At 38.6% G+C, this 14,767-nt stretch overlaps 1 protein-coding gene across 1 annotated transcript in view; it reads right to left on the bottom strand.

The window, feature by feature from the left end:
- The window catches only part of MYO3A (myosin IIIA), a 2,697,794-nt gene that overhangs the window by 819,570 nt on the left and 1,863,457 nt on the right, over nt 1-14,767 (bottom strand). The window contains exon 18 of the mRNA XM_044064554.1: nt 12,370-12,580. Coding sequence (XP_043920489.1) covers nt 12,370-12,580 — 211 coding nt within the window. The remainder of the gene's footprint in view (nt 1-12,369; nt 12,581-14,767) is intronic.

The raw sequence follows: 14,767 nt of genomic DNA on the forward strand, positions 1-14,767 counted from the left end.
GCTCTCCATGAGACCTGAGTGATGACAGTAGGACACAGAATAATACTCTTCTGAGTATGCACCCACAGTTACACACAAGTTCACTGTAGGGAGATTAGAACCCCTACCAAACTAGTTACACAAGCTAGAAAACAAATCACTTAACACATGCACCATGGTACAAGTATGGCTTTTATACTGCCGCAGAACACTTTATTGCAGATGACATAATCAGTATATGTTTGGAAGATATTGGGAGAGCTGTATGAAATTGCTATGCAGTCATGTGTGACTGTAAAACCTTGTTCTCCATGAGACTTGAGTTTTGACATTAGGACACAGATGCATGCTCTTCTGACTATGCACATACACAGTTACACATAGAGGCACACATACAATGTGTCTGTTATGTAGTTTGAACCCTTACCTTGCTATTTATTCCAGTTGAAGAACACAGTAGTTAACATTTGCACCATCACTGAAGTCTGATTTGTTTCCTTGTCATCGTGGTCTTTATAGAGGATGACATCATTATTATGTTGCAGCTAACATATACTGTTATTAAACTTATGTGGAAGGTGCGGACTTTGGATTTGCTTTTGTGCTTGCAATGTGCACAAGTACTTTAAAAGACAGCTTCTTAACCTATATGCAAAAAACTGTCATGAATGCATGTTGCAGAAATGAGACATATATGTACGTGTTTCTCAGTTCTGTTATGTACATACTATGTTTTGTCATAAACACACACACACAAACACGCAAACACACACACACACATGCATGGACATGCACACACACACACACACACACACACACACACACACACACACACACACACACACACACACACACACACACACACACATTTTGTAAACAGCATGAATGCAAGTATTGATGCATGAGTGTTCATATTCTTATCAACTGATGTCTTCAGAAGATGTATAATTATCTTTATATTGTTATTTTTGATATAAATTACAGTGGAGCATCATTAATAAATATTTGGATGTGTTGGATTAGAACCTTGGTTCTCCTGTGTTCTAGCCATAAACTTATACCTGATGCCACAGGGAAAGCTAGGCAGCACATGTATTTTTTTCATTTAGTACTGTCCAGAATGTTGATGGCAGCACAATGCCACTTAGCCTATTTGGACAAAGGAAGGTGATGCAAGTAACTATGTTTCTTTTTTGCAAGTAACATTGTTTCTTTTTTGTCTGCAGTAGTGAACCCTGTTTGCACACAGCTGGGCAATGCACAAATTAGACAAGCATAAGCAAATATACATAATTTTTGTTCAGAAAGATTATGATCATTCACCAGTAAAAAATAATGTGGAACTCAAACCGTGGTCTATTTATCTTATGTATTATGTGTCTTTACAATGTGTGCTACACACAGTTGGTTCACAAGTGTAATTTATGTTGTCATTATCATCTGAGGTACCAACCTTCTTTCTAAGTGTGATTGTGCTTCATAAGGCAACTGGCATTAATTTTTAAATATTTATGAATTTAACCATGTTTGCTCTAAGCCACTCACTGCTTAAATGTTGGTAAGAGAAGAAAATACATGTTAAAGAATTACACAGCTCTGGATTTGAACCATCAGACTAATGGGTAAACTACTCATGTACCAATACACTTGCCCAATGTTTCCTGGAGTTCATTAATTCATTCTTACACCCACTAGAGGTAACAACATCCTTGACCTGGTCATTAATAACATGGTTGACCACTCTACACCAGTAGTCAGCTCCTCCGTGGTTAGATCTGACCACAAACTAATCACCTTGGAAATCCACATCCCTCCCTACCCCCACAACAAAGTTAATCACCATAAAAAACTTCTCCAAAGCTAACTTTGCTATCCTAAAAACAGAAATGGCTAACTTCATGGCACCCATGCAAATGGAGAATAGTTGCATGACCGCAGAATCATACACCAATGCACTGTACGAACACGTACACAAATGCATGGATCTCTCCATACCCAATAGAACCAAGGCACTCTCCTCCAAAAAAAGGAAGCCAATCTGGTGGTCTGCTGCCATAAACAAACTCTACAACAGAAGGAGGAAACTGATGTGGAATAAGGTGAAGTCCCAAGACTGAAAAAACTCCCTTATCTGCCTCAACAAAAAGTTGAGATCCCTCATCAAATCCTCTAAAGCTAGGTATGAAAACAGAATTGCAGCAGATAGCAAAGACAACCACAAGGCCTTCTATAGTTATGCACAGAATCACCATGGCAATACCCAGATTTGCTCTGAGGTACTGCACAATGGTACCTCCTATACTGAGCCAACAGATATTGCCAGTATACTGGCTGACAGATTCAGTGCCAACTTTACCCCTCTCTGCCCCCACAAAGGACCAATAACAATACCAGTAGATTGCCAGGCACCCAGTATTACTGCTGCACAGGTCAAAACAGCACTGTCCAAGGCCAAGAATACAGCTTCTGTGGGACCTGACAATATCCCTGGTTGTGTTTGAAATTAAATACAGAGTGAACTGACACCTCACCTGTGTGCCCTGTTCAATCACAACCTCAGCCCAGGCTTTGTCCCTGCTGAATGGCGCACTGCTACAGTCATCCCTCTCCACACAGGAGGAGTGACTACAGACCATGGGAACTATCAACCCATTAGCCTAACCAGATATGGAATGCATCATCATGGACCTAATAAATAAGGATATAGGGAATCTCCAAACTCTGTATCCCACATAGTTTGGTTTTGTGAAGGGTAGATCATGCCTGCTCAACTTCGTCAACTTCTTTGAGTCAGTCAACAGAGCTGTGGATGAAGGCAATGTGGTTCATACAGCCTACCTTTATCTGGCCAAGGCTTTTGATACCATTCCCCACTCAGGAATCATAGAAAAATTCACTAAACTTGGCATCAACCCCTATATCACTAGGTGGGTTGCAAACTGGCTCACAGATAGAACCCACAGTGTGAAAGAAGCTGACTCCAAGTCAGACTGCCGATTAGTCACGAGTGGTGTCCCACAGGGTTCAGCTCTGGGTTCTCTCCTGTTTGGTATCTACTTCTCTGATGTCCAGGCCAACACAAAGGGACTCTGGCTAACAAAGTTCACAGATGATTGCAGGTTGGGAGCTATTATTAACTCCCCAAGTGATGCTGACATCTTAAAGAATGGCCTCACTGTGACCAATGACTGGTGTCAGAACCATGGCCTTAAGCTCAATGCCAGAAAATGTGTCATCATCCCCTTTGGGAAAAACCCAGTTCCAATGAATTACCACATTGATGGTAGTCCACTGAACACAGAAGGAGTTATAAGAGATCTGGGAACACAGGTTGACAGCAACCACTGTTTTGATCACCACATTGCCACTGTGGTCAGAAAATCCTTCTATGTGGCACATCTCATTACTGAGGGTTTTGTACCCAGGAAGAAAGTGGTCATTGTCTCCCTCTACTCTTCCCTTATTAGGTCAATCATCGAGTACAATGCCCCATTTGGCATGTATATCACTAGACACCTGCATCAACTGGAAAGGCCACAAAAGTACCTCACAAAGAGGATCCTAGGCCTTAAACACTTGTCCTATATGGACAGACACAAAAAACTCCAACTATTCTCTGTCTCATATTGCCTACTTAGAGGTGATCTCTGCTTGACTTACAAAGCCATGTCTGACCCAGCTCTGTTAGAAATGCTGCATCTAAAGAAATCCCAATCCCTTTACACCACACACTCCAGAGACCTCAACCTCATTACCACAATTAACAGAACATGCTGGAGGGGCAGGGTCATAACCCAGAGACTGCCCATACTATGGAGCAGACTTCCCATACATGTCAAGCAGAGCACCTCACTGACTCTCTTCAAGAGAAATCTTGATGAGTGGATGGGAAACAGAAAATGCACTCCGAGGATAACTCCAGTGGCTCTACTCGACAGAGGCATTGGGAACTAAGGTTGTTGGCACTATGCCATGGTAGTCCTATGGCTAGGATTGTAAAGGCCCCAGGGCCATTAGCCAAGTACACACCTATGAACCTATGAAATTACAAAACACAGTTGCACTGCTCTGTCTCTCTTTGCCACAGACACAACTTTGCAAAGACAATCAAATCATGTGCATATAAGCAATCTGCATGTCCTCTACAGCATTAACAGAACATACACTTGTACATTCTCAGTTGTACATATGTGGCTTGCATATATAGTGGAATAAGAGTGATCACACAACCATTTATGAATATGTTTGCACAAATGCAGCAATATCTTCTCTTTGAATTTTGCTCATTCTTCCTTTATCTGTTCTATAATTTTGTATCATTGTCCTTTAAATGTATGATAAAAATACATGACAGAGAAAATCATTTTTTCAGCAATGGCTGGACAGTTTGGCTATTACTAAACTAAAATTATTAATGTGCACTGTTTTGTTTCTTTTAAAAGCTTGTTGACATTAATTCCACACTTTTGAAGTGTATCATCACTGGCACACCCACTCCAGGGAAAGTTGTCTGAATTGCTGTTGTGTTTCCCTTCTTTCTCACAGTAATCATTCACAGTTGCAAGTCATTAGCAACCCACACTATGTTTAAATATGCTACATGAAGTAACAAGTTTAATATTCAGCAATTATAATGAGGTTGCACATAATTTGCATTTTCATTGTGCTCTGAGGGCTGAATCTACAAAATAAAATGGTACCATGTAGCTAGGGAACTTGAAGGTGAGGAGACTTGTGTATTTGGACACAACAGACATTTGGTATCCCTCTGAAGTAGATTTATTGGTAGAGAAATATTATAATTTGGCTAAGGTATGCTTGTATTATTCAAGTACATTCTAATTTTGTAAAATGTTACAAATGCATTTATATATCCAGCAGAAAATGGCCATTTTTATCTGTATGCACGTTTTATACTTACTGTCAGCATTGGCATTTTTGGCAGACATTTACATTTATGAGATAGACAGGTTATACTTTCAACACAGCTATTGTTTTTAAAATTTGATTTTACAATATTCTATGTTATTAGTGAGAAATGCAATCTATGTGTCACTGACACAGGTATTATGCCACCTTCTTCGGAGCAGTGGGCACAGTGAGAAGTAATTAGCATTCATAAATTGATTTTCTGTTATAAATGTGTACACTTCCTGATAATTGTGAGGAAAACATATATACAATGAATTCTGTGGTATTTCTTGGTTTCTACGAACCTTCATCCATTTGCTGTTTTGGGAGTGGGGGAGCCACTTTCTATTCTGTGTTGTTAGAACAAAATTATGTTTCAAGTGCTTTCCTGTTGAAAATGTGTAAGCATCCTGATACTTCAGTAGGAAACATAATACACTACTTAAGTGATATTCTTGGGTTTGTAAAAATCTTGGTTGGTATGTGAGGAGAAGGTGGGATAACCACATAACCTTCAGTTTTACTAAATGAAAAGTGTGTTTCCAGTGCTTAATGTTGACAAAAGTGTATGTAAGCAAGACATTAATTATGTGATATTTATGTGTTTTATCCTTCTCTGTTTTATGTCACATAGGATTATGGCACCCATGCATACAAATCCAAATAACCCCCCTTTCAGTGACTGGAAATGAAGTGATAATCCAGGCTTTGAGGTGCCATGGAGCCTTTCTGCTTAAGAGAGGACATGGAGATATCATTGCCAGAATGGAGACTTGAACCCAGATAATCAATGATGTCAACACAGTTGGAGGTCACAGCAGGAATTATGATTAATTGTGTCATCAGGCCACTGATGTGATTTCATCAGCATGTAGGATAGTAGCTGCAGTTTCCCGAGAACAGCAGGCTGGGGGGTGGGGGGGGGCAATGACACCACTGTCAGAGATCCAGTCAGTTCACTACAAACTGTACACCATGTGCTTGATGTCAGTGCTGATGTGGCTGGGAGGACAAGTGTCTCACAGGAGCAGCTTCTAGGCAAGCTTTCATATGGCAAGTTTTATATTTGCTTCTATACTAAAATATATAATTTGAATAATGCTTCCAGTGAAAATGTTTTATTTCGGTACTTAGTGATGAATTAATTGAGTTACACAACACAGTTGTTCAGAACACAAGGGTATGGGTAGATGCGTCAGGGAAGTTTCAGTTTCATCTATTTCTAACAAGGCATATAGGCGATTGTGTGTCCCTGTCCCCCCATGTTATTCCCATAGTGATGGTTAAATGACATCCTTTTCTTGATTCAGTTTCTTCCAGGACCATCCTCCCTACAAAGTGTAAAGACTTCTGCACATGGAAAGGAACCATTTATTTGATTATTAATGAAAATTGTTTACATATATAAATTATCTGTATGTGTGTGTGTGGGGGTATGAGTGTCTGTATTGCTGTACCATCTGTGATTGTGTGACCATTGTTACTTTCTTATCATATAAATTAGTTTAATATTTATTGTAGTAGTAATTTCATTCTTGTGTTTGTTTCTTATTTTCACAGGTGCTCCTGACAGTGAAAATGTAGGACTCCTACCACCTGATGTCAGAGTTTTAGTAGGCTCTGATGATGATGGTAGCCAAATGGAGGCATAGTTGTGGGGTGTAGAGGTTGAATGTGACACTGAGGTTGTGCTTAACCCAACCCCTGGATTTCTGTCAGACACAGTCAGTATGCCTATGCATATGTACTCCACTGAGCCCTCAGATATTGGACAGGTAGAGGGTGAGACACTTGATCAGGGTAGTGTAATCACTGCAGCTTCAGTGCTAGTTGACTCTGACTGTAGCCAAAGTGTGAACAAGATGCCATACAGTAGGGTTAGTAGGAGTGCTCAGAAGAGGCCTGCTGTCCACCCTCCACCTGATCCTGGTGTGTCATTATGTGCCACTCATCATATGTTTAGGGCCATCATGGAGTCACAGGAACATCCCATTAAGATCTCAGAGGACATGCTTAGGGTTCTAGATGTGGCACAGGCTGATGTGCATGACTGCCTTCGCTGTGTGGTCAAATCAATGGATTGGACAAACGGCACAATGGAACGGGCAGCGTCTGTGATGTAATATCTGCTGAGAGGGGTGCAGCATACATGTGGCTGTAGGTCACCAGCATCATCTGTTGTTAGCCATTGTGGCCCTGCATTCTCCAACTCCTGTAGTGGCACTACTTCCACTGTTCCATCAGTGCTTGAGGTGTCCACACCCAGATGTGGTAGGCCATGGGGTTGTGGACCTGGGCATAGTCATTAGGAGAGCTCATCCAGCAGCCATCGCTCATCTTTGAGTAGCACCAGCACATCTGATCATGGACGTGAATGTGCCAGTGCAACTCCTGGCAGTGACAGTTCTCGTGGTCAGGTGGTGACAATAAACTGATACCTCTAACATGCACGGCTCACATGTGTCTCACATGCCAGGGTGTAGAGATAGCACAGAGTTTGGCTTTGTTCATGCAGACATTCATGCATATGTTACACACTGAGTGCCCATACAGACACACACACACACATAATGGGTACATGAGGCATTCATGAGGCATGCAGATCATTCTGTCTCATTGGCCATTTGATAATTTTCTACATTTCTCCCTGTCTGTCTTTCTTACTCACACACACACTCACTACTTTTGTGCCAGCCTTGGCACCCAAAACAACACCTGTGCAAATGATGATAGCTGTGCCATATCCTCATTTCTATCTTTTGGATTCAGTGATAAATAAGTATTTTTTTTTATGCAAAAGGTGCATAAAAAACTCCATACTTAGTATATATGTGTTGATGACGCTATTTTGAAATGTGTACTGATTTCTTACAGATTTTTACTGTTGTGATTACTACCTTGAAATTGTTGGTTAGCCAGTGAGACTTACTGCTCCAGTTTTGAGAAGGTAGGGATAATTAGTGATTTTAGACTGCTTTTTGTATTGAGTTTATTTCTACTAGGTGATAAACATCAGAAATCAATCGATATAAGTCAGTATTGTCACATACAGGTACATTTTCAAGTGACAGTATACAAGTATCTGCCATTCATTTGTGCTCCTTCCCATTTATTTTCCTGTTCTAGGTTCAACGCTTAACTTGCTAGTCCTGCAGTTAGAACTGTTGTAATTTGGGACCGACTCTGTGTCATGCTAGCAGTACACGGCCATTGCATGGATAAGTAAAGGTCTTGAGCATTGCCTGACATCAATTTTACTGTATGTATATGCATAGGATGAAAGCTGTACCCCTTAGGTGATCAGCAAGTGTGCTGTCCACTGCCTCTTGGCCAGGGCAAGGGCATATTGTGAATGCCTACATGTACCTACATCCACAGTGGCTGGTGGTTCCCCCTCTGACTCTTCACCAGCATGTGGCTGTGGTGACCTTGCCAGTGGTGGTGGAATATGTGTACCTAAACCTTGGTGTTCCTGTTGTAGCTGGTTTCTCAGAACAATATTGTACAGGATAGCACAGACAGTGATAATCTTGGCAAAAGTACTGGGATCATACTGCAGGGCCACACAGATGTATCTAGGCACCGAAACTTTGACTTAAGCACCCCACACACATGCTATATGATATTTCTTGTTTGAGCGTGTGCCTCTTTATTACATTCCTCCTTAGATGTGTGTGCATTTTTGATGGGAGTCATCAGCCATGGTTTGAGTGTATACTCTGCATCATCCAGTAAATGGCCTTGTGAGATATCCCTCCGGAAAACCTCTGGAACCTCTGGTAGAGTTGTGAGTTGTGCCAGATATAGGAGTCATGGTAACTGTCAGGGTTGCCAGCACACATATGCAGGATGATTTCCTTAGCGTTACACATGACCTGGCAGTTAATGGAGTGCAAGCCCTTTCTGTTTATGTAGATCTTTCCCTGATCCTCAGGTGGTGCTTTGATCTCAATGTGCTGCAGTTTACCGCATCCAAGACTTGGGGGTACAGAGCAAATATATATAGTAACTGGCATGCTGTAGCATAGCATTCAGGAACTGATGTAAGATCCTGGATGCTAATATCTATGACACCCCCAGCATGTCCTCTGTTGGTCTCTGGAAGGTTCCTGTAGCTAAAATTCTGAGTGCTACACAATCCTTAGTCTCCACAGATATCGGTTCCCCTTGGTTTGCCCTTGTTCTCAGTTGAGGACAACAGGAGTTGCAGAGTTCCTGGAGAGTTTCTCTATCTTCTGTGTAGCATTCTACTATTTCCATCTCATGCAGACTATGAAAAAATAAACAAGGTCTAAACAACCTCCTCTTTCTTGGCTGAGGTCTATGAACTGCAACAGCATAGAGTTGAGCCTATTGTAAGTACACATGCAAAAGTGTATCAGCAGCCCCTAACATTCTTTCCATGTAGTATAGTTTCAGTGGCTGTATTCCAATAAGTTTTGGAATTCGAGGCCAAAACCTACATTAAGTATACATGATTGCTTTATAGCTTATTGAATAGCTCTGCCATCTTAGATTGGTTGATTATCATAAGATTCAGCTGCTTATGCTGTAATTAGCATGCCACAATGTTTACTGTGTTTGCACAGCTAAAAACACTGTGTAGAAGCTGCTTATTGAATACAAATCAGTGTACTATTGTGTGTGTGTCACGGCTCAAAACACATAAGGTTTTAGCAAGCCGTGTAAAGTTTATTGAATCCAGCTCCTAATGTATTCAGTGGTTTAGATGATGAATTTCAAATATATTAAGGCTGCACATGGCAAAGGCTTTAATAACAGAGTTTTTCTAGAAATTAATGGATACAGGCAGTACAATGCATAAAGGAATGTGTGATTTGCATGGTGTTGGATTTTAGTTGAAGGCAGTGGTGACAGTGTAAGTGAGACACTTCAAGTTTACTTTAGTAGGAGTGAATCATGTTTTTTTTTCTACTTTAGTAGGAGTGAATGATGTTTTTTTTTCTGTTATTGATATTTAATTTTAGTATTGCTTGATCTGTTGTTAGCTTTCATCAGCAGTGCATTCTGGGCATGGATTTTCAAAATGGAGGCTGATCAGACATTTCCTCATAGACCAGGCAAGGTTCACCTATAAGTAATCTGCAAGAAACTGAATATAATGACAATTCCTGTAAGTTTTCTAAACAGTTCATATTTTCCAAACCTGCGATTTTTCCAATCAAGAATAATATTACCTTTTCAAGCTTGTTCAAAGGCTACAAAATATAGTATTATATTTAATAATGGACTGGATCAATGAGCTATAATGTGGTACAGTTAATTCCTGAGGTACTCTATCTGCTATTTAGAAATAGACAGGCTACAGAATGTTTTGGACTTTGGTAGAAACGCACTAATCAAAGATGGAATTGTTGCCTCTCTCTGTCCCTAGATATTCTATAATGGGGGAACATTTTATGATTTCAGAATTTATTTTTGTAATTATAGTTTATTTGAGAATATATTTTTGTAGATGATGTGGAGCTTCAGCATCTTTTATTGAAGCAATTATTTTAACCCAATTTACATTCATCATGCAAATCTCACTTTTTTCTTCTCTGTTTGAGAAAAACTGTCCAAAAAGAAGTGATGTAGCTACAGAGTCCTGTTAGAGATCACTGGTAAATCCTGCAGTGATTGATATGGAAGACCCTCACTAACTTGCTGTACTCTGTTATTTAACCAATGTTTTGTACATTGATTTATGTGTGGATTCGTGTTCAGTTAGTTTAATTTGTAAATTCGTTCATTGCATAACACAATGGTGAATTCCTTAGCAGGGTCAGGATAATCAACTTGCATACCTCTCAACCTCTTAGACCAAAATATCTGGACAAATCCATAAATAATGGGGGAAGCCCCAAAAATAGGGACACTTTTTAACTATTGCTCTTATAAGCCTAGAAAGCTGATAGAATAACAGGTTTTCCATTAGCACGAATTATATGAAGTGTATGATGTCTATAGCTAAAATGCCTGTCATTATTTTCTGGTTTCCATCCTTAAGGATTTGCTATTCATTTGCCAGAAAACCAAAAATTTATGAGGAACAGACCAAAAATATGAGGCAAAAATCTGGACATTCTGCGAAAGTCTGGATAGTTGAGAGGTAGACAACTAGCAATGCCAGTACTTCAAGTTCTAGTGTTAAAAATCTTCAGAGAATACACCAAGATTCACACAACAAGGAAACAGATTTATTAACACCTACATTAAGTATACGAGATCTGTATTCATGAACTTCTCTACCACATTTTTTGTGCTTTTTTGTCAGTCAGAAAAATTACACTAAGTGTGTGTATAATCTACAGTTTCTGGTAACCTTTATGAATCCCCCTTAATATTTAAGACTACAAAAAAATCATTAGGAAAATTCATTCAGAACAGTGAACACTTTGTGTAGGCATTAATGAATCCTACAAAATGTCTTCCATTAAAAAGTCCACGATATTCCATATCTAAGAGTATTAGATCTCCGGTTTCATAATAGATAAACTCCATTATGTTATCTCAGAACACCACAATATGTGTGCAATAAGTGCTTAAGAAATAAAAGGAAGATTTTCACTCTGAAGTTAAACCTCTTGTGAACTTAGAGGGTTCAAGTTGAAGCTACAAATGCATTATCCTGAAGCCAGTATATCACATTTAATAAGCAACAGTGTCACATAAGGAACTACATGTTGAAAATGTAGAAGCTGTACAAATGGTCTTTCGCAATTATTTTACAAACAATATTGTACATCTCAGTAGGAGTGCCATGATAGTGGTAAACCTTTTTTTCACCAAAATATTTTAACTTATGTAGCCTGCAACTAATTTCTCTGCTTCTGCAATTCTTTTCCAGTGCCACTTAGTAATGACTCTTTGGTGTCTGATCCATAAAATAAAAAGCTAAGGAAATCAACACAATAACCCTGATTCAATATACTGGAATGTAATAATTAGTTAAGGAAAAGTAATGTGGCACAAAATACATGTTTGGATAATTCACTATTCCAGTGTGAAGTACTATTTTATATTTTTATTTGTAGAACTTGATGAAGTCTGTCACCCTCCTGTGTCATCACTGCCTTTACTGCTGGTATGAATGGTATATTTTCTGTTTCTTCTGAGTGCCATATTTTAGTACCATCACAAGAGCAAGAAATGGTTTCATAAACAACAGTTTAATCACAGAGTACAGCTGGTGATGTCAGCAATAACTCTGTCGACACCCTCACCCCATCAAATACAAGACAGATGAATAAAAAGATAAAGACAAATAAGGAAACAATTGGTTAGAGATCTTAAAGAAAGCTGTAACATATAAGACACAACTACTTCCATTATGTGTAACTAACCATTTGCTGCATCAAGACAGGACAATATTTTCCCAAAAAAATACATTGGTGTTTTATTATTATATTTCTCTGTGCTGATTATTTAATTAATGAGAGGTTATCTGACAGCAGAGTGGTATAATTAGCACTTTACCTGAGAAGGCTATCAGGATTCAGTAAAGAGTTGATATGGTTGACTATCCAGCTGAAAAGACGTCCATACAATGCCTTACTCATGGCATCTCTGACAACAGTGGCTTTTTCAGTAGTGTTAGGACGCACGATTGTTTCCCCACGAGTCACAACACAGTGGGAGGTTAAAGCTTCTTTCAGCTCCTCAGGACCAATGCAAAGAAGTGTGGCAGCTAAAACAGGCAAAAGCATGGGTATTTACATTAATATATGTGACATACAAAATAACTGAAAAGAGAATTTTGTACAAGTAGCCCGGTAGATACATATAGGAATAACTTTAAACACGATCAGTCTAGAGTTCTTCCTCTAATAAAATGGATTACTACAATATACAGATTCTAAATGCTGTACTAAAAAGTAATTCTTCTTTTTTTTTTTTTTAGAAAGGAATAAAACATCATGATATGTGGATATAGTACAGTTGTGTAAGAACATACCATAACAGTAGCTGTCCTACTGATTACTGTTGCAGTATTCTGAATCAATGAGTTATCAATAATGATGTCTGGCTGGGATACCAAAGCTTTACCTTCATAGGAACATAAGTCCAATGGTAACCACAGCTCGTATGTGTAGGGTATATAGGCAGATGTACAAGCATAATTCCTTAGGCTATCTCTAAACCAGTGGCCTGAAAACCATGAGAGACAGAGGTCAGCTAGAGAGGTGAAGCATGAAGTGGCAAGGAAGTCCCCTCAGTTCAAGGATGCTATCCATAGCATGGGGAAACAGGGAGATGTGATAGAGTGAGGCAGTAGAAAATAAATGTAGAAGGGAAGGAGGGTGGGAAGAAATACTGCAACAGTGATCAGTAAAACAGCTACTGTTATGGTAAGTTCTTACAAAATAGTACCATGTTCTTACTGAAATCACTGTTGAAGCATTGTTAATCAATGGGTGATTCCCAGTGCTAAAGGGAACATAAAGGTGGTTGGTTAGTAAGCTGCAGAACTATCTAAGAGGCCCAAAAGGACTGACCTGGACATTGAAAAAGCCTCAATCCTGTAGTCTTTAGTGAAGGTATGTACAGAAGACCACGTGGCATCTATTAGTATGGCCCTGACATCCACCCCTTTGGAGAAGGCTCCAGAAAATGTTACTTACATGACAAATGGAGCTTAAGAGTATGAGGGCAAGGACTTGCCAAGTAGAGAATAACAAAAAGAGATGACCTGGATCTTTTTAAAGTGTATTCTTACATTAAATATCATTTTAAACACATCAACATATAAAGGGTGTACAGCATGTTTCGGTTATTGTAATGTTTACTTTCATAATCCTTTATATGATATTAAATTACCCTCTTCCTGGAGTTATGGGGTCATGGTTAGGCATAGAGACTGTACAGGGACAGATACATGCTGTTTGTCAAGTTTAACATTAAACTGTTGGAATATGATTTATGAACCTATTTTATCTTTCATCCCCAAAACTATTTTTCTTACTAGAATACGATGATGTGGATAATAGATTTATGGAATGCTAAGGGTATTCAAACAGACAAAAATAAAACTTTTCTTCCATTTAACATTCAAGTCAAAAGCTAAATTATTTTTGTCTGGGAGAGTCACGGGACATCTAGTCAATGGCCCAGATAATGGGGAAGAAATGGATTAAAACAATTATTGAATCAGGTAATAAGTCAAATAGCACTGGAATTGCAATTATTATTAAAGACTCATTTAAAGATACAGTATTGAAACAAGATTCTGATAATGAAGGAAGATGGTGTTGCGTACTTACTAAAAGCACATTTTTTGATAAATCAATTCTATTATTAAATTTATATGTACCCTGTACCAAAAAGCATTAATTTTATGTAATAATATACATATTATCTCTTTTCCCAAATTGTTATTACATAGTTGGTGGGATTGGAATGCTATTAATGATGCCATTGCTAACAGAACAAGTACAGGTAAATTATTTAACTTCTATGCTACTGATACAATTTTGGAACTTTAAGCAGACTTTAACCTCTTTGATCCATTTAACTTTCAGGATAATAAAACCACCCAGAAAATATACCTACTATTCACACTGTTCTAAAACACTGGCCAGGCTAGATTTCTTTTTAATATCAGAAATATTTCTAAGAACTGATATCAGTTTCTATATATTACACAGGTTTTTCTCTGATCACTCTAGAATTACTCTTAAGATAAGTTGGTCTAACATATATAAACTAGGAATTGCCAACTATAATTGGACTTTAAATCCTAATCTACTCCAGAAAGATGACATTAAGACAGAAAAAAATTATTTATTAGAAGATTTTCTGAATAACCTCACTAATTCTGAAATCCCTTATGACATTCTATGGGCTGCCTTTAAAGCTCAAATACGAAGTATTCTTA

The sequence above is a fragment of the Protopterus annectens genome, chromosome 3.part0 (genome assembly GCF_019279795.1).
Source record: "Protopterus annectens isolate FY-2018-M chromosome 3.part0, PAN1.0, whole genome shotgun sequence".
In the NCBI taxonomy this organism is placed as follows: domain Eukaryota; kingdom Metazoa; phylum Chordata; order Ceratodontiformes; family Protopteridae; genus Protopterus; species Protopterus annectens.